This window comes from Temnothorax longispinosus, chromosome 5 (genome assembly GCF_030848805.1).
Source record: "Temnothorax longispinosus isolate EJ_2023e chromosome 5, Tlon_JGU_v1, whole genome shotgun sequence".
NCBI lineage: Eukaryota > Metazoa > Arthropoda > Insecta > Hymenoptera > Formicidae > Temnothorax > Temnothorax longispinosus.
The window spans coordinates 14,176,997-14,198,446 of NC_092362.1; the positions used below are offsets into that span (position 1 = coordinate 14,176,997).

At 40.7% G+C, this 21,450-nt stretch overlaps 3 protein-coding genes across 3 annotated transcripts; all 3 read left to right on the plus strand.

Moving 5' to 3' along the window:
- Positions 1 to 4,178: 4,178 nt before the first annotated feature.
- On the plus strand, positions 4,179 to 8,856 carry LOC139813392 (uncharacterized). The gene is made up of 3 exons (XM_071778893.1): positions 4,179 to 5,226; positions 5,331 to 5,506; positions 7,564 to 8,856. The coding sequence occupies exons 1-3, from the start codon at positions 4,958 to 4,960 to the stop codon at positions 7,953 to 7,955; spliced, it is 837 nt and encodes a 278-aa protein (XP_071634994.1). The 5' UTR covers positions 4,179 to 4,957; the 3' UTR covers positions 7,956 to 8,856.
- A 3,404-nt stretch (positions 8,857 to 12,260) lies between these two features.
- LOC139813668 (uncharacterized) lies at positions 12,261 to 13,577 on the plus strand. Its single transcript, XM_071779292.1, has 2 exons — positions 12,261 to 12,802; positions 13,076 to 13,577. Exons 1-2 carry the CDS (start codon positions 12,319 to 12,321, stop codon positions 13,363 to 13,365), a joined length of 774 nt encoding a protein of 257 aa, XP_071635393.1. The 5' UTR covers positions 12,261 to 12,318; the 3' UTR covers positions 13,366 to 13,577.
- Positions 13,578 to 18,754: 5,177 nt separating this feature from the next.
- Osi9 (DUF1676 domain-containing protein Osi9) lies at positions 18,755 to 21,386 on the plus strand. Its single transcript, XM_071778899.1, has 3 exons — positions 18,755 to 19,483; positions 20,064 to 20,236; positions 20,461 to 21,386. The coding sequence occupies exons 1-3, from the start codon at positions 19,218 to 19,220 to the stop codon at positions 20,781 to 20,783; spliced, it is 762 nt and encodes a 253-aa protein (XP_071635000.1). The 5' UTR covers positions 18,755 to 19,217; the 3' UTR covers positions 20,784 to 21,386.
- The last annotated feature ends 64 nt before the right edge of the window (positions 21,387 to 21,450 follow it).

The window sequence follows — 21,450 nt, forward strand, 5'->3', positions numbered from 1 at the left end:
CTCATCACAGTTGATTTATAGTTACATCTAGTCTAATACGATGTACATGCAACATATTAAGCTATATGCGAATTTGTACGCTTTGTAATATGTGATTCATTAATAGTATTTTAAAAATTCGAATGTGTTAATTATTAAAATCCCTTCTTTATTTGTATATTTCCACAATTCAAATTATCTCGTTCTTCTTTTCTACAAGATATTCTTTTCTGCAATACAACAGTGAAAGTGTTTCAATTTTGAAATCATAATCAATTTTGATTTAATTAACTCGACTAATTTAAAGAAGTTCTTTTTGTTGTTGATAATTGCTCTTATTTTTAATGCCGAATACGCAAATCACCGGCAAATTCATGAGCCAGCTGAGAAGCTTCAAAAAAGAGAAATCACCGCGACCGCGGCAGCGGCAACTTTCCAGTCTTCCAGGAAGGTCCGAAACATTCTTTTTTTTCTCACGAGCGAAACTCTTCGCGGCGGCCGCGTTGCATAAAGAGCACATTCGAAATCGTTAATACATCGCGAGTGTTCTGTTTCTTTGACGAGTCATCCGGTCGGCGGCCGCGGTCGCTCGAAACCGAGCCGACGAGATGGAAATGCCGGCTGACTCTCGGCATTCTCGTACGATTGCAGGGGAAAGTGCATGTCTCAGGTGCATCCGGGCAGAGGCGATTGTTTCCTCGATCCGTGGTAGCCGGAGGTCGAGGAGAGGTCGCGGCACGTGTACATCACTCCTAATCGGGTCGAGAGGATAGGCATACAACACTAAATCTCTCGAGACGGATGTCCTTAAGTCCCACATAGAAGAAAAATAAATAGCTGGAAAGGAGGTTGAGACAAAATGACGCGTTTCTTCCTCGCGCTGCGCTAAAACTCCACTGGACGCAGTAAAAAGAATTTTACTTCGGCAATAGGTATATGTGCAGGTATAACATCATCTTTTCTAAAACGATACGATGCGGACACGCTACGACGGTGTGGACAGCAATAATTAATATAATGTAGAAAGGTGCGATTGATAAAATACGAATTATTTGTATGAGCAGCATATAAGAACGGCGCAAAGAGAAGCGATGCACTGGCTGTTGCAAAAAGGCGATTGTCATGCTTCGTTACGCTCCTCTGTAATAACAACGACCACGACATGGCTGCGGGAAGGACAACGGAGAAAAAGACGCGAAATTGCTTCGAGAGGAAGAGGAGTTACTTTCATTCATAATACAGCCGAGCGCAACGTGGTATCCTATATTAATACCATTATATATATATATATATATATATATATATATATATATATATATATATATATATATAAGATTGGAACAAATGCTTTTTTCCTAACAAATTTTAAATTAAGAAAGTAATATACACAGTTGTGAAAATAAAATACAAAAATTTATATTATTAGTTAAGCTTCTTCATTATATGTAAGAGATATATCTGTTTTGGATTTAGTTTATTTAGATTCATAGATTCTTCCTAATTACAATAACAGAAATCTATGTTACCACATATTTGTACATCTTTAGTCATTTTTATTACGTGATAACTTATTTCAGTCATTTGATTAGAATTTTACTTCAGTTTTTTGTACGAAGTTATAAATATCTGCAGTACCTACATGAAAGATTTTAGAAGTAAAAAATAGTATTTCTTCCAATTATGTGATGTAAAATGCACAGTGCACAGAGCGAATAAAAAAAATCCTGAAAATTGCGACCCATGTTACGGATATGCAAACGGATGAATAGAATCGTTCTTCGAGCTCACAAAAGCGGAATTTCTCCGCGTTGATAGCGCTAAGCGTTGATCGTCTCATTATTAGAGAGTCGTAAAGTTCCGTGTCGATCGCGTCTTTTACTCGCATCTAAATCCAGGTATGGTTCTCACGTCACGATTAGTTTCGAGAGTTTCTCATGCGTCACTGGGTTACTAGATTTCCTAGTGATAGGTCGATTTCTTAGGTCATTATTAGATTCGCATATCGCCGTCAATTGGCATAGAACACCGATCTTTTTGTCATTTTGCATAGCAAGTCAAACATTTCTCTTCAGCAACGTCGGCGAGACACTTAGCAATTTAAAACATTTTGAATAATTTATGTTATTGGTTATACTCTACTTGTTTAATGTTAGAAATATAATAAAAGTATATATTCATATATTATTTACATATTCTACTTATTTATAAGTCAAATCGTTCAATCTTCCAAATTTACGAGTCAAAATTTATTACGCTTTATCTACTTTCTTCTATCATTGCGTATCTAGATAATCTTAATTACAATATTCTCGCGCATGAGATAAATTTTATCCATAAAATGCACTTTTACTTGGCAGGTCAGACGGTCTACGATCTTGGTACATGCCGGCAATGCAATTATAAGATGGTGTTACGTATGCATTCACTGGCTTATACATTGGCTAAGATGTACCTGGTACCACCTTGAACTTAACCGAGTCGAGCGTCGCGATTTCGAGACAATCGCCGGGTGACCGTTACCTTTCCCGTGACTTTCAACAACTTACGGCCAGGGTCACGTAGTCGTACAGAATGGATATATCTGCTATAACGAAATCTAATTGCTGCTTTTGTGCTTAATTGCTTTCGGCGTCTGGCTAATTAGTATCGCAGAAGCGTCGCGATATTCGAGCCCGGTTTCTCTCATCACTTGTTCTCGACGCTCTCTTTAATTCGTGCTCGCACAGCGTGGATCTCTCTTTCTGTCTCTCCCCTGCGGCATGCATGAGTCCTGAGGAACATTAATGAAGCACTCCGCTTTCAGCGATTTCCTTGACGTTTCAGTGCAATCTAGAAATGAAAAAAGGGCCAATAATAGATATTTTAACTTAGCATTATTTAACGTAGTTATTTTAACTATAAACAGCGTTAAATATAATACTAAGCACGGGTATGGACCCCATTGTTTACTCATTTATTAGATAGACGAATCATTATAAAAATTACGAGACTTTGTAGTTATTTCTCCATCCAATTAAGTATTGAGAACGAGGGACATTTGCTTTTTTCTAAGGATGGGTGATTTTCTGTTTGACGTTTTGTTCATTTTGCTTGAAGCTTGATGTTTTAAAGAACTCGCCGGGTTACAGGCCGCGTCAGGTGTGTGATTTCGCTCAAGGCGACATTCGCTCTCGCGTACCGGGGGGATCTTGATCCCCGAGAGAAGTCGGGATCGAGAACATCGTTACAGTGAGAAAAAGTAAGAAAAAGAGAAAGAGCAAGAGAGACAGAGATAGAGGAAGGAGAGGCAAAAGACAGAGAGCAAGAGAGAGAAAGATACCAAAACGATTGCCCAACTCTCGACCCAGTTATAAATAGGTGAGCGACCTCGTTTCAGGGATGATATCTCGTGTTCATCATCTGCCGATGAATTTTCGAAGGTGGAGCAACATCACATCTGCAACAATTAAACGCCTTCGATACGTTAAGAACTCTCGTATGAGATGTTCTTCGTGTAGTTTTGTCCCTATCTGTATGCTTAAAGAGATCGCTATAAATCGCCACTTCCGACCAAAATTAAGCGATTAGATGGCGAGATAATTCCTATGACTAACTCACCATTGTAGTTAGGAAGGCTGCGTAAAGGAAGGAAAATAATTACAGTTTACCGTAAGCAACTAGTATCTAGATTCCTCGTGTTCTACATTGTGCTACTTAGTACTTAGTAGTGTGAATTAATCAAGCCAAAGTTGTACGATATGAGTCATCAGTGGTCGCTAATGGACCTTGTAATCGCATCCGCCGACACTAGGTCTTCATCCTTGAGAGGTACATGCGACGCGCACCGTCTATCGAAACTATATGGCCTCCTTGAGTTGAAATATGTGGAGCGACCGAAGCGCTTCTGGTTATTTCAATAAACGAGGAGAAATATCGAGTAATTTATTTGAAGAGCCTCAGAATTTTGTTCCGTGAATTGCACACCGACGGACAATCATTGAGGAATCTCACAGTTGACCAGAACTTGTTGATTAGGCGATCTCGAATCAACGTCATTGCGACGTTACATATGGACTTCTGCGTACACGATGGTGGTGATTTAAGTCACACAACACTCAACGTCGTAAAATAATAGTAGGCGGGTGGTCGGGCGAAATGGTGCGGCAAATTATATAGGATCTACATATATACTTTTTTCCGTCGTCCTGAATGCCTGCAGGTTTCCGTCGCGTTGTACACGCGGCTTTCCTTCATCGTATTTGATTCCAATTGGTACCGGAGAGACTCCCCGCTGTTAATGTAATTCAAAGTAGGTCCATAGCGTGAGAATATGTCAGTAGAAAGAGTAGGCTGAGAAACACGAAGAAGAAGAGAAGATTGGCCAGAAGAATGCAATTCGAGAATACATGTTAATCCTGGCTAAAGAATACTGAATATATTTATCAAGATGCTCGATATAAGAATCTCTCTGTATTATATAGGTACTCTTTTTTCCCCAATTTTTTTTTTTTTTTGATCGCATTTCTATCGTTGTTCCTCTTTCTCGCGCTTCGCTGATTTTTACCTTGCCAAAATAATCAGGATGACGAGAGGGAGGTGAATGAAAAGGGAGGAAGTCAGTGTGGGGAGATCCTGTGGCACCCGATACACTTGACGGAGTAAGAGAGAGAAAGGGGTGGGGGGGTAACGAGAGAGGAGCAGCGAAAGGAGGGAGACGAGAGAGCGTACGACGCGAATGCGGACCCCCGATGGCCTGCGAACCCACGAGGACTCCCCTCGTGCGATACTTCGGTATAAAAGCAAAGCAACCTCTTTTAGATGTAACACACGAGTCAGCATCGGCGCATCCTGGCGTGCTTGATTCGAACAACGCGCCGCTGCACGTTGGGGCACGGAAGAATCGAGAAACAAATTGCACGGGACGCACGCGACTTAAGGATATCTTCGGCGTCTTTTGTACGAGACGCGTAAAACGCGGTGAAGTCGCACTTGGGTGATAATGGCCAAACATTTCGTGACGTTATTGTGGGTGTCGGCGGCGTTGACCGCGACCCTGGCATTGCCGACCAGCGACAAGGCCAGCGGAAGTGAGAACGATCTGGTGGCGAGCATATACACCGATTGCCTGAAGAAGGAATCCATCAGCTGCATCAAGTACAAAGTATTCACATTTGTCGACAAGATGCTGGCCGACAAAGAAGACATCACTCTATCCGAGGGCATCACCGTCGTAAAAACGTCCAACGCCGAGGGCGAGGGTGCGCCAAGGTTGGTTGTCATTCTGTGAGATCCCGAGATCGCGCTTATGCGAATTTAAACGTCGAACGTTTAACTCGAGAGAACTGTTACATTTATATTTGCATTTTTGGCAGATCTATCGAATCCAACGATTTGGATACGTTATTGTTTGATCGTCTTGGAAGATTCCTGAGGACGCATTCGGTCAAAGTTGATCTTAAGGGCAGCGATATTTTAGGAGCGATTGAGTCTGCCGGACGCAGTTTCGAGGACTTTAGCGACAATGCTGTCGAGAGCCGTGGAAAAAAGAGTGAGTATAGCACGTGTGATGAAACTTACATCTTAATACTTATGTAAAACCCTAGGTTTAGATGCGCTCGAACCGGTTAATACAGAACCGGTTACGATAGCATCTAATTATGTTTTATTGAGTTCGTTATTCGCGGAGGAATTTTGTTACGGTGATTTCTTACATTTGCCAAATAAAAGATCGCTTTAAAAACAAAACTAGCGTAGCAATCAAGTCGCTATGTGAGCCACACACACACACACACACATGCGAAGTATTAGTCTCAATACATTTGCATTTATAAATGTCAACATTTTTAATTATTACAGTCTTTATTAAGTAATCTACGGGAAAAAATAAATTATTTTACACCAACTTATTTATGCAATCGTTTAGGACTAGGATATATATCTGATAATCAGATATACCAGAATTTCAAATTTGTTCTATCATATTTTTGTATGCAATTAAAGATTTTTATTGATATATGGTTTATATATATTATTATTAATATATAATATAAATAATATTTTTATTTTTTATTTTTTGTTATTGATTTGCATATTCTTCTGCTTTTAATAGAAATTTTGATAGAATTTTTAAAATTAAAATTATACAAAGATGCAATAGAAAAGAAAAAAAAATAAATTTTTCGCATATCGAAGAGGTAATCAGGGTTCATCGGGACAACGTCAGCTGGAGTATGGGAGTTCTCTGCGTTCATTGCCGCCGTGTGAACAGCGACGATGACGACGAGGAACCCCATACCGGTCGCAGACGTTGACCCACTGAGGAACTGGTTCCGCTTCCCCTTGAACCTCGCAACGGAGGAGGAGAACACCGGTGATATTGAAAGGTTGAGAGAGAGATAGATAGAGAGCGGGAGAGATCCCGCCGCGCAAGATTTTTGACATACTTTCCATCCTGGTACTTCGCCTTGACCTTCGACTATTATTCCACTTTAAAAAACATTAACATCGATCTCCGTGATCGGCCGGCGTGACGTGATTTACAGAGGACTATTATTACCGGGCCTACAAAAGCTACAAATAATTTGCGAACAATTGACTTGCGTGCGCATTCGTATCTCTCGGCGCTAAATCATCTGTTTATCTATTTATGAATTGCTATTACTGTTACACAATGATTAATTCTACCGTGCGAATATTAACGATCAGTTTTCTACACAAATTAATTCGGGATTATATCACATCATTTGCAAATTTACATGTATTATCTTGCAATCATTATATTATCGTTATACATTTTTATTAAAACATTTTTTTGTCGCATTAATTTTATATTTTATTAGACTTACGGATTTTTAATCCCTAGTTGATACTATTTAAGAAATTATATTATTGTCTTCTAATTAAGTTTTCTTGTAACTGAGAATTTTTATATCTTCAATTGAGTCTAAATGCAAGATCAATTATAAATAAGCACACAAAGAGAATGTGAATTTTTACATAAATATCTTACTTGTTATATTATTTGTTATTTTCCATTCGTTCCGAAAACAAATATAAGTAGATACCGTGATAGTACATCTCATAATAGGATAATTGGCATCATAAAACGAAAAACGTAAACTCTCAAATATATCTGTTATTACATCTGACGATGTACTCAAATTCCCGTTCTCCACAGAAGTGTGAAAAGTGAGTAATGATAGTATTAAACTTCGCAGTTCGTATACTTACAATCCACGTTAGAGATAAATAGATGCTGTATATATGATTGTATATACCAATCTTCATTTTACACAAATCAAGTGTCTCGACAGGTTAATTTACGTTGATTATAATATTATAATTATTAACTTCTTATATGTCTATAGAAATATAAAAAGTACAATTTTTTAAAAATCAGTGACATATTTTTAAGTGCTTATTATTCATTAAAGCAAGGCACAAGAAAAATAATCAAGATAAATATGAGGTTTCGAATCATATTTGTACGCACAATAAAACCAGGTTAAGAAGCTACTTGAAAATTATATTGATAAAAGCATCGAAATGAATATATATCGCTTATTTCGATATAAAATTAAAATGCAAACATTTGGAACATTACAGAGAAAGCGCAGAAAATCTTGGGACCCTTGATGATGGCAATGGCCCTGAAAGCGGCCGCTTTATTGCCGCTGGCGCTCGGCGCGATTGCCTTGATTGCCGGCAAGGCTCTGCTCGTGGGCAAGATCGCTCTCGTGATTTCGGCTATCATTGGACTGAAGAAACTTCTTTCTCACCAAAAACACGTGACCTACGAGGTAGTTTCGCATCCGCATCACAGCAGCAGCCATGTTAGCCATGAAGACCATGGCGGTTACGGCGGCGGCGGCGGCGGCGGCGGCGGTGGTGACTTCGGTGGTGGTTACGGTAGCAGCGGACACGGATGGGCCAGAAGTCTACCGCAAGATGCTCATGAGATTGCCTATCGCGCTCACCAACCCCAACCACAAGCTTAATCGTACCATAGAAAGTTTTCTTCCCGCCTCTCGCTTCTTTTCCGTTTTCTGACGGAGAATCTGACAATTCTCTTCCCTTTCATTACACTCACGCCTACTTCACTCGCCGCGTTTCTCGTTGTTTCTTTCCTTTTTCCTTTCTTACCTAAGCTGTTGCTATGTATAATACCTAGTCTATCTCTTACTCCAGGAAAATATGCCTATTTATATAGCTATTTTCAGTTTAAAATCTCTTCAAATTTGCCTATTCTTTTTTTATGCTTATATGATCTCTCTTATATTCCAATTCTTTTCTTTCTTATTTTTCTACTTTTTTTCTAATTTATCCTAAATAATGGTCGATTTATCCCACGGCCAGTCACCAGTACCTCTGGGAGATGCTCATTGTTTTATATTATCTAGATTTATATGTGAGTTATATTTATTCGTTGTATCTTATACTATTAATATTTATTTGATGTTTGACTGCGTGCTTCCATTATGACACCTCCTGTTTTTTTGTAATAAAAAAAAACCGACAAATGAGACGACTCCATCTTGTCCCGAAGAAAAAGAGCTTCATTGTTAAGTTCACCTGCAGCGTTCACCGGCCGAAGAAACCGGCACGTCCTGTGGCTCTCGTAAGAGTGACCGTGGTTCATGACCGAGTGCTTCTATTTATACATAACACTGCACTTGCACTCGTAGCCGTAAAGCGTAACGTAAGGCCGTGAAATACGGTCTATTGAACTCATAGCACAATCATGTACCGGATGCACCGCTGAACCACATTTTCCATACATAAATAGATATACAATAAAAATAGGATAAAGTTCACGAGCACGGGCGAAAGTAGTCGAAGAATGCGCGGCACAGACACTCTATTGCACCGGAATACAAATCGTATAATTCCTTTTCAGGATCATGAGCAATTTATTTAAACGTAGATTTACGGTATATGCAGAAATATATATTTATATATATTTCTTTGCCGCGCTCTCTCTTCTCTGTTCTCTGTTCTCTCTTTTCTCTTCTCTCTTCCTCTCTTCTTTCTTCTCTCTTCTCTCTTCTCTCTTCTCTCTTAAGATGTAACTTATTTTACTGCAAGAAAAATAAATTAATATATAATATATTAGTAAATTAATAAATATTATACATTAATAAATTAATATATACACAGGAATAAAATATAGAGCATCGTGAGCTGGATCAATGTCAGAGATATTCGTTTCCATGTGATGTAAATGCCACTAATTTGACTTATTATTAGTTTCACGAGGATTAGTTCTACGATAATTAAAAAAAAAAAAACGTCTGCAAATATCTTAGGTAAGATTTATCTGGACTTTCCACCGATTCATAGCTACAGCGAGACAATGTGTCATAATCACAATAAATATCCACGATATTTAACTCAACCCAGTAATTGCCCTCCAAAACCGGACGCACGCGCCGCCAGGTACAACTAGTAACCTGCATACCGCGAATAATGTTGCTCTGTTGCTCTTTCCGTTGCTACCGGAGTGGCCTTAAGGAAGAAAAAGGATGTACAATAACGACAGTTTCATCGGCCGAGCAGCCACGCGTATCGGGCCGGTCGAGAAAATCACCGTACGACGAAACGGTTGTACAAAATGGAATTCAGAGCCGCGGCTCGATGGGGTTCGTTCCGCGAACCGGAAACGGCACGGCGCGGCGCGGCGGAGGCACGATTATTATTTCGCGTCTCATCGTGGCGTCCTAATACAAGATCCGTCGCTTTCGCCATGCCGCGCCGCGCCGTCGGGAGATCATTTTCACGGCACGTACGCGTATGAGAAATCGGTAACGCGACATTATGCAGGTAAGTTCCGGCAGCATCGTAGTCGCGTGGACTTGTGGACGACGACGCGACGCGGCGGGGAGTAAGCCGCGAGAGGAGAAGAAACGTCTCCTTTGCATCCGTTACCTGGTCGCGATGCTTTCTTGAATAGCACGTGCGCTTCAATGAAAACGTCATGCACTGGCAGTTTTAAGGCTATATTAACGAAGGCGAAGAGGCTGATACGCTAAGCATACTGTACATATTTTAATAATATAATTGTACGATAGACGATACAAGTTATTTCGCTTTTTTTCCTCACGCGATGGTGATCTCTGTTTCGTTTTTTTTTCCTCGCTGAAACGCCGATGGTCTAAGCGTATCTACATGCAACGCGTTTTCACTTGGTATGACCCAGTTAAAGCCGTGTCTATTGGCGTATATCGAATTGGATAGGATGAAAAGTCAAGGATACGAGGGACCAAGTGGAAGAGAATGAAGCATCGTGCAAATTAGATGATTAATCGGATGAAGAAATTGTGCCTAACACGCATAACGGTATACGTTAATTTGCCGATTCATCGTTTCTCTTTTTCGATGACATGATTATGTTGATCCGTAAAGGGAAATGTTTGTTGGATCTTCCATTGAAAAGTGGAACGTATTGTCACCTTGATTTAATAGCTGAACCAGAGAACCACAATGCTGCCAGTATAACTGTGCGTCCAATACTTGAGAAGTAATGAGAAATGCAGTTATATCCAATCGCACACATGTGATGATGATAATTTTGTGTAGTAATTTTTTGTATAGTATCGATAGTAACTTTAAACTGTCTCGATCGATATTTAGAAAAGTTTTTCACGACCTTTCAGACGTACATTTTCAAGTATTTTGGAAGCGTGTCTTTTCTGTCTGAAGCTTATTCGTAATCTGATAAGTATTGCCGCTAAATTCCACCGTAAATAAATTAAGATAGCCTAGAAAGAAACAGTTGGAGCAACGGATTCCTAAAAATTATCTTGCCATCTCAGTTTAACGAACGATTTTATAGTATCATAAACGGGAGAGAATAATCTATGGGCATGTAGCCCCGTGCCAATAACACACTTTATATTTTATTGCGCTTCCTGCTTATCAAATATATCAATGACCGTGAACGTCAAAGTGCTTTCTATTGTACATCCGCGATGTACAATATTATTTCGTCTTCAGCAGCTGGTATCTCGTGTTTTCGACGGCGGATCATTCCGAGGTGCGCCTTTCATTTTCAATCTTGTTCTTATGCCTCCACGAACTCGAGCGGTGACGAGAAATTAGAGCCGAGGAACAACAGCGGGAGCATCGAACCGAATCGACTGGCAGCCGATGCGTATGTAGCGGCGCCGCCCACGCACAAGAGGGACAACGGAATAACGATACGGACGAAATGCGGTTAAACCGGTCGAATTAAATCGGCGAGATACCAACGCGAGATGCGAGCGGGGTGGAGGACAATGAAGAAGAAAAAGAAGAAGAAACCCGCGGAGAGGAAGCATGGCGGCAAAACTGTGGTGGAACCACTCGGATGCGTCCGACGTGTCGTTGGTGGGAGGCAAATCCGGAGGGAGAGCTTGAGAGATCATGACGCGCGTACCGGTGGAATTCTGCTCTCTACTCTCGTCTCCCGGGTGGTTGGTTTAAACGCAAAAGCAACCGTTCTCAAATCAATGTCCGCGAGCATGAAAATAGTCGCGCCATGGTGGTGTACACCGATGCCAACCGGGTGGGGAGAATATCGCTCGGTACGGAGGTATACCTGGCTAGATATATAGAGCTAGGGCAGGGCTTCCGTTACGTACAGTCTACTTAGAGTGCTCTCAGCTATACACGCATCTCGTGGTGGCACGCATCGTGTTAAATTAAATAGAAGTCGGTAGCCCTGTGGACGCAGCCGGATAGCCGAGGGAGAAGCGAAGGACGAGGCGTTTGATTTTTGTATCGAGCCGCGTGGAAGGTACAGTGCTTGATTGGGACTTGCGCGGCTTAATTCGAACCTTCGGCGATCGCATTAAGTGTTGTCTATAAGAGTCTTATAGACCTGTGATATATACGGGAAGCATATATGAAATTTCAAAAATGTATTCTAATTGATTCAGATAGATAACACAAAAGTGATTGGATTATTCGAAGAATATCATGATTCTGGATAGAAATTATGTTTTGAGATATATTATGCGGCATAAATGCTTTTAATTTTAAGGAAATTAACATTTTTCTACGTTTACCAAATTTCATAAACTTTAATTAATTTTAATTTAACAATATAATTAATTGTGATATAAATAATCATTTTTATAATTTAGAATTTAAAACTATATTGAAAAATTATTTGTGCTTACACACATACACACACGCACACACAAAATTAAGTAAATGTTTCATTTTTTATTAATTGATTTATTTATTAATTGCCTAACAGAGTTAGAGTTGTCTTGATTCCATATTATTTAATTATGAATCATATTATTGGTGTGTTAATTTATTATTATAAAAACAAATGTTGAATTGATTTCTTTTATAGATTTTTCTTCACTTTGAAAAATGAAACGGTTCGCGCGCTGTTACGTATGCCTGGCTGTATTATTGACAGCGGTCTCTGCGAGATCGGCCGAAACTAATCCCACGTCTAACTCAATCAACGAGCAACAAACCGCAAGATCGAATAGCAATGGCATATTTGGCGACTTACGTTACGTCTATCAAGTATACAAGGAATGTTCCGACACGGAACTGAGTCCTTGCCTGAAGCTGAAGCTCTTATCGGCTATAGATAGGGTTTCTCGGAGCGCTCAATTGAATGTGGCTGATGGCGTCACTCTGGTTCAAGATGAATCGGCTGCTAACGAATCCGAACCAGAAAAATCTCTGCAGGAAATCGAAGCCAGTTTACCCCGAGCATTGGAAGATAAAGAGGATGCTCTCAATGGCATGATTTTCGATAAAGTCGCCAAATTTTTTCAGAGTCACACTCTGAAGCTGAAGTTACCAAACGTAGAGGAACTTCAACGTAGTTTCACGGAAGAAGGTATATAGGAAAACACCGTTAATAAAGTTATTCAACGAAAATTATTTATTAATAATAAAATATGAAAAGTTTAATTACTTGATTAATTAGATATTCTTGCACTATTTTCGATAAATGTATGTTGAATATAATTGCAATTTAAACCTTTATTACGAAGAAATTAATTTAAATCTAAAATTAATTGTTTGTTATAATTCCATTATTTTATTGTTCGTTAAACACATATAGATTTCTTCCGTCAGATTGTAATTACATTTTCTTCTCTATGTCTAGGTCGTAAGAAGAAAAATAAAATGGGTGGTCTTCTCGCTATTCCTCTGTTAATTGGTGGTACGTTAGTACCCCTGGCGCTCGGTGCTCTCGCGCTGTTGGCTGGCAAAGCGCTGATAGTGAGCAAACTTGCGCTCGTACTCGCTTCTATCATTGGATTAAAGAAACTTGTGTCTGGCGGCCACGATCACGGACACGAAGTTGTTCAAGTCGGGGGAGGACATGCATCGGGTGGATGGGCGAGATCGGGACATGATATCGCCTACTCTGCATACAAACCATTGTCAGCATAGGAAAAAAATTTATAAACGTTATCATAGCATCTCTTTAATCACGTCGCTATTTCCTCTCGCGAAATTTCCTTTTCTTTCTTCACATAATTTTTATTTATTTCCATTTTGCGAATAATTCTTTCCAAACTGTTCGCGAAACTCTCATATCTGTCTGATCTCTCTTTTCACTGTCTCCTATCCAATTGTGTTCACTCTAGGTCGTCGCACGTACGAGGCCACTCATGCACGGATCATCTTCGGTATTTATTGTTTCACGCGTAGCTGCAATACGCTCGCTGTCATATAACATGTACATTTATTAATGCGCAAATAAATTAAGACTATATAATAATTATCGAACACAACCGTGTACCCGTTTTATTTTCTCATTTCACTTCCTGTCGATAAATTCTTGCATTCCTTGAATGAAATCTACATATGCGTGACTGAATATTCCGAAATCATCTTACTGTGTTAGTTCGATCGTAATCTTATATTTTTGCGCTGCTCGTTGGAATTCCGGTATCGTCTTTTCGCCGATTGCGAGATGTTTAAAATTCAGGTGAAACTAACGGATGTCGACGATACGCCAAAATCGTAGAATAGCGAGGAGAAAGAGCAACGAGCGAGAGAGAGCGAAATACGTTAAAAAGAACACGAGTGAGATGGATGCGAGGAAACGATGGGGATGAGGCGTGTAAAAGAACTGGAGCCTGACCGACTGATGGCTCATCAATTCGGGACTCGATCGAAAGTAAGAGAACTCAATGCGCCAGACGCGATGGAAGATGAAGGAGTGGGCGAGGGAATATCGGAGGTGAAAAGCGCCGAGACAAATACATGAGATAGAGAAAGGCTTTTATAGCATAGGCCGAGTACGCGATGAGTTGTCTATCTGAATGACGGTTTAGCATCTTGATGCGAGCAACTGACGTCTCCGAGTCTCCGGTTGTTTCTCCGAGAAGAATAGAGAAAGATCGTCGGGATAGCGAGCAGTAGAATAGGACGTAGGTACGTAGAGGGACCGAGAGAAGGAACGGCATCACCTACATACGAGAAACGCATGAATAAAACCTGACGTATCCACACAAACGCGTATCTATCCTTACGCACTTGTTCGATTCGCGTTTTGTTCGCGGCGGTCATCGTACACGTATTCGAGCGTGTGAACGTATGCGTGCACGCTCACGAGAGAGTCCTGCGTGTACGTAAGATGTACACGCGAGGACCAGTCGGTGGACACACACTTGGGAAGTAAACCAGGCCGAGCAGACTGATCGGGCCAGTCAGCATCCGCGCTGAGTCTTTTCAAGGTGCGCCTAACACTCTCTACCATACCGGAGAAAAAGTCGAGACCTGGTCCCCCGATTCTCCCCGGTACTCCGCGAGTCCATGTCTCTCTCTCTCTCTCTCTCTCTCTCTCTCTTTTTCTTTTTCTATATATATATTATATATATTCGTTCTTGTCAATCGACTTCTCTGTCTCTCGCCCAAACTCGAAGTTTCGTCGATTTTCAAGAACGCATCTCTGGCCAGGTGGTCCCGTTTCTGATACGCGTGTCGGCAGGGCTCTTCCATATTCGAGTTCCGAAAGTCTTCTCGATGAATCGGGATTCAGAATCCTTCATTTCTTTTTCCTTATTTTCCTGGATACGACACACGTCGCTATTTTAATACTGCGTTTATGCATTCGAAGTAAGACTGTCTCTGTCAATTCGTCTCATTGTCAGTACTCATCGTGGTGTTCGTAGAAATTGCAAACATTAGTACCGAACAGCGATATAAAATAGGTTGAAGAGCGGACTAGAAGAGTGCCCTATGTAGGTCATACGCGGGAATTAGCACTAACTGAGTTTACATTAAGCACAAATTTATTCTCGTGAAAGTACTAATATCGCTACTTTCTTCGGCGACGAGTAAACAAATTAGAACTCTGCGCGGAGAATACCCGTATTTGCGGTATCGCGCGCGCTGTTATTACAAAGTGGCTATTAACCACTCATCTGCTTACCTACTGTTTGCATCTCGGCGGGTGTATCATTCCAATGACTAACTCCCGTTCATTCATCTTTGCGGCTTCATTTCTTTTTTAGTAGTCCACCGTGTTTGCTCTAAATGAATCATAGAGAGAGAGAGAGAGAGAGAGAAAGAGGAGCTAATTGCTAGGCAAAAAACTATAGAATCGCATGCAAGTGCAAATGAGAAAGAAAAGAGGCGAGAAAGAAAGGTAACAACTTTCGTTTCGTTCATTCACGCGTGCTTCCAGCGTGTAAGGTGCGAATCTTTTTTTTTCTTTTTCTTTCATATCCCACTTCGCGCTCTCAACGGTATCTACAGAGGAAAGCAAGACGGATCAATACTACGGTTTTACTAACCCGCATAGCGACATATAACGCATATAATAACTGCACAAAATTACGTACTTTTATATACGTTTCACTTATCTTTCGCATCATCATATCTAAAAAAAAGATATACGCTCTAATGAGTCCGAGAATCGATGGATATATATAAACGAAGAAACGAGTTTCATCATATGTAGTAAAAAACGTTTTCTTCTTTCTTTTATTGCGGTATCATTCTATTTTATTGTTTTTTTATCGTTTCGATGGTTTTGAACGTTTCGTAATCAGCTCACGAACGAACAGACGGAACAGGGATAGGTGGTATAGGACGAGGCATGGGAAGAAACAGGACAAACAGGAGAGCGAGAACTCTCAGGTACGAAGGCTTCACTTCGTGGGGGCCTTGACCTGACCTCGATCTTCGGACGAGTTCACTCTCGCCGGCGTCGAGAGGAAAGTGTTCCACCACCAAGAGTGCGCATGACTGCCACCCGGCTCGATGTACCATCCAGATTAGCGTTTTAGCTCGCGATGCTATGTACAAGTTAATTTGCTGTACATAATACAGATGTGTAACGCAATGGACGGCGGAACTTTCAGATTTGTCTGCTGATCGTAATCGGGGAACATTTGACTGTGATAGAGCAACGGAATCTCCAATGCGCAAGGAGAATAAACGTTTCTCGTGCGAGACGCGGGAAAAAAAAGTTGCGAGAACAAAGTGAAAGTTCCATGAGATCCATTGTATATTATGTATCCTGCTTCGTCGCGAGGAGGTCGCGAATAATGTTAATTGAGAGAAAGAAAAAGAGCATTAATATTTTAGAGCAATAAAATATATAGAAATAATTAATATTTACGTTGTTTTTACATTACAACATTATTTATCCTAAATTGTATGTATCGTTATAAACTAGATATTTAAAATTTCTTTCGATTTTCATATTTATATATTCTTAGAATAATATATGTATCCATGTCCAAATTCCATGTAAATCCATCAAATCCATTAAAAAACTTATGCTAATTAAAATTTAAAATATGACATCCAAAAAATGTAAAATATTTTAAATACAGATGATATGGAGAGAAAATACCTGAAGAATGCTTTAAAAGTTCCTAAAAAACGTTTTGATTTTAAATATCTTTTAGATATTTTTTAGATTCTAATGTGATTATTGGAAACTTGATTTTTAGACGAAGATTTAACATCATTCATTTAAATAGCTCGTCGTGTGTTAAAATACCGTTTTGTGTAGGCAAATTCTTCGAATTTCATGACTTCGTGAGAACGTGAGCTGGACCGACCGATGCAGAGATTCGCTTGACCATCTTCGAACTTGAACACTTGAAGCGCGGAGAAAGTTAGCCGCACATCCGAATTCCTCGTGCGCGGATATACCGGCAGCGATGAAATACTTTTGGGTATGTCTCCTCCCTTTTTCCATCTTTTTTTCTAGACAAGAAGCCTTCGGGTCACGGTGACGCGAGACGAGGCGAGACGAGGCGGGGCGAGGCGAGGCGAGACGCGGCGAGGCGCGGCTTGTCCTCCTGGAGGAAACCTCTGGCTTGAGCCCAACTCACACACATGATCGAACCACAGTGATGCGTGCACGCACATTCCATTTGAAAAACCGTTAAATGTTCCGTGCGACAGAGTCACACGGAATACATTAATTTCAAAGATCACTAACTAGTTATCTTATTGGTACCATCCAAAAGATGACCTTAAATCATGTGTTTAAGTCGTAGGATTAATACGACGAATAGGACAGAAGACAAAGAAAAGAAGACAAATGGGGAGGCGGATAAGCGGAGTGCAGTGGAGAATCGAGAGGAATGCAGGATCACAAGACACAAAATCCAAAAGTAAATGTTATCAGTAAAAATCAAAGCATGTTATTAGGAAATATAAATAAAATTAGACTAAAAAATGTGACTCCAGGGAAGCGCGAGGGAGCTTCGGCAATCGAGGAACGTTAGGGATATCACAATTCCAAATAATAATGAATCGCGCGACGCGACGTCTGTACTGTCGATTGCAAGACCATGATAGGCTCGTATAAAGTTATAAGCACGTTGGAAAGTTGTGGAGGTGTACGCGAGCGAAGTATCATCTACTTGATATTATAGTATAGAAGTATCCGGTGTAATATACTTTGACGAAAGCGAAATCATAAGCTAACTTATCGCGAGTGCTTGGTCAAATATATAACTGCTACTTCTCTATTAGCATAATATGAGATTTTTTGCAAATGGTGTCACGAAATTTCTCGAAATAAAAATAGTGTTAATTGCAGATTCTAAAACAAATCGCTTTTTTTTTATTTAAACGCAAGTGGAAGTGCACAATCACAAAAGAGACACAATTTGATAATAAATTGAATATGAACAGTCTCCTTATTCTGTCCTAGAAACTAATTATGACAAGTGACTCAATTCGGCAAGTCATCTCAAGAGTCATCCGGAGAGAAGACTACGCCAAATAACTTATGCTACCGCAGATAATTCATCTTTAATGCATAGCACATTGCACATGTGTCTCTTTGAAAGTTCTGACAAGTAGGCAATTCCTGTCGCAGCTGCTGTATCTTCACCATTGCATTTAGCAGGTAAAAAACAGGACGTAACACCTAAATCTTTCGCGAGAGTAGCCTCGCGTAAAATTCCATAGTTATTTGCATAGCGGCTAGCGCGAAATCGCTAAATAAATAAGAATCGCAATCAGTGGCACACCGGTGAATGATAACGCGCGACGACGTCGAACAAGTCCGCTTTCTTATCTTCGTTTTTAATCTAAATTCCCAAAGGATACCCGGATTCCTTCTACCATTAGTCTCGGTACGTTCAGTGTCTTTGACTCGTGCCGAAATGTCTCCCTCGATTCGATCGTGGTCCGATCTTGGTGGTTCGGAGGAAGAGGCCAGTGCGTAGGTACACATCATCTTTCTCTCGTTTTCTCGTTTTCTCTCTCTCTCTCTTCTTTTTTCCTCGTCCTCTTCCCCTTGCGTTCTTGCGAATGTGCGCCTGTATGCGCATTACGCACACGTATGGGGCGGGTTTGTCGACAACCAACACACCCGTTGTGTACACAAACGACTTAAGTAGGCACACAGGCACACGGAGAGGAGAGCCGGTGGAGAAGGACCAGCAGTGTGGAGGCGCGTCAACGAGAGACGCATACGACACAAACGGAACGACCGCCTGGAGGAGAACCAATAGCTCGTATGGGTTGTAACCCGGCGGCAGGCGGGGGCCATCCGGTGGGGGCCATCAAAATTTCAAAAACGTACGCGGGCCCCTTTCGCGACGAGGATAAAAGGCAGCAATCGTGATTCTTTCGGGCAGTGTCGATACGATCGCCGTACTCGTTCGAGCGTTCACGTGCGAGAAAAAAAGGGAGTCGAAGTCGCAACGTCGAGGAAGCGCGAGGAAGAGAAGGAGAAGAAGTGAAGAGAAGTTTTGAGAAGTTGGAGTAATTAACTCGAGATTTGGTGTTTCCCTCGCTGTTCGGAAGAATCCGTCAAAATGTTCAAATTCGCGGTAGTCGGCGCACTTTTCGTGGTATCCGCTCTCGCTGCACCAGCGTCACAGGACGCGCCGGCGGCGGCGGCGCCGCCACCCTCGATCCTCGAGGAAGCCCTCGACGTGTACGCTTCCTGTTCCGAGGAATCGAGTATCGCGGTGTGTCTCAAGATGAAGGCCCTGCGCTACGTCGACCGTGCCGCTCGCTCGGCCGACATCGAAGTCATTGACGGATTCAAGATCGTGCAGACCGAGGAGGCCAAGAATAGGTAAGAGAGACAGGATTTACTCGAGATAGTGATCGGTATGTCCTACGATGATAGTCGACATTGAGTGCAATTGGGACGTGAGAATGCAGCAGGTGATTCGTGTAGTGAACGCGTAAAGTCATATACAAAATATATCGTATTTCTTAAATATCGTCTATTGTATTTTCGTATTAAGTTTTAAAGTGTATAAAATTATTTACATAGTATAAGATAAAAAATATATATCACTGTTTCGTTACCGAACTTAGCTTGATTAATTATTTCATTACTTGTAATATTTGATAATTTTGATATTTAAATTCACTTTGAATATAATCAGAATTAGAGAAAGAAAAAGAGACGAAAAGAGCAAAAATTCTTAAATTGATTGTCCAATAAACTATTTGAGAGAATCAATTCTTTACTCTCACTTAATTACTCTGTAATCAACGAACTCTTGAATGCTACTTGATTCTATTTGACTCTACAACGTCCGGTTGTCGTAAAATTAGCATAGAAAGTTGTTAACGGACATTAAGATAGCTTGAAGCGTTTATGCAGATATAACGATCATGATAAGAGCATGTTTCTTTCTTTTCAGCCGAGCTGACAATGCAAGGTCTCTTAATGACATTGAAAGTACTTTACCTGCTGAGACCGAAGCCAAAGAAGCCGCAATTGATCAGGCCATTGTCGATAGAGCCTCCAAATTCTTATCCACGCATACTGTTGAGTTGAGCCTCCCCGAAGACGTTTCCCGTTCTTTTGATGAAGGTAAAATTTAATTTTAACTGATATTTAATTTAAAAAAAAAAGAGAAGAATATCTTTGAAGTTTTAAAGTTATTTCCGTATATTTTCTAGACAGCGATAACATGTCGCTTGTATAACATTTGGAAATTTAATATAATATATATAAATGAAAGAAATTTGGATAAGTCACAAATTATAGCCTTTCAAGAAAAATTGGAGGGTTTACGTTTCGGAATTATGTTTCAGCTCGTGGAAAGAAGAAGAAGATCGCCAAAACTCTGTTGCCCATCCTTCTTCTCCTGAAACTGAAAGCTGCTGCTCTTATCCCTATTGTTCTTGGTGGTTTGGCTTTGGTAGCTTTCAAAGCCCTCATCGTCGGCAAGATTGCTCTCATCATCAGCTTGATCCTCGGCCTGCAAAAACTGCTCGCTTACAAGAATCAGAGCTACGAAGTTGTCGCTCATCCCGTTCATGATTATGGACACGATGTGCACCACGACCATCACGGCTGGGCGAGATCATCGGCCGGTTCTGATCTCGCGTACAAGGCTTATAAACCTACCGAATAGTTAAAAATTATGCACAACTTCTCTTCCTTCTAATTTTCTACCTTCATTCGCCAAAGTGATCGTCTCTAATCCGACGATCACCTGAGAGTGGCGTGGCTTATCTTCTCAGGGATCCGCGGACAAGCTCAACTCGACAACGAAGACGTTTGTCTTTACGACATACGAACGACTATATTGAACGACAATTCTGTATGGACGGGCAAACGACTGTTAGACACGGACGGTTACTGGATTTTGTGCGGACTGGATTTAACGGTACACGACTCGACGACTCCGACGACGATGCCGCAGTCGACGATCGATAGGGATGCTACGATCGCCGTGGTTCGATGTATATTCCGGCAAATCTCGACGACGAAACTTATTACTTCACTGACAACGACGAAAGGCTACACACTCAGAGATTATGAGAATCTCAAAAGACTCTCATGACAGAATAGTGGAATCCTGTCAGAATGGTAGAAGTCGCGCCCTCTCGATCATACTCGTGCGGTATCCTTTCAGAATCCTCCGTGTCTATCGTATGCGGAACGACTCGTAGTCAGTACTCGCACGAGACCACCAGATTTAATCCAATGATTATTTATATATCGATCACCCCGTTTTGGGATCATGTAACTTATCATATTATTTATAAATAAATTGTAATTTTTGTATAATATTAAAA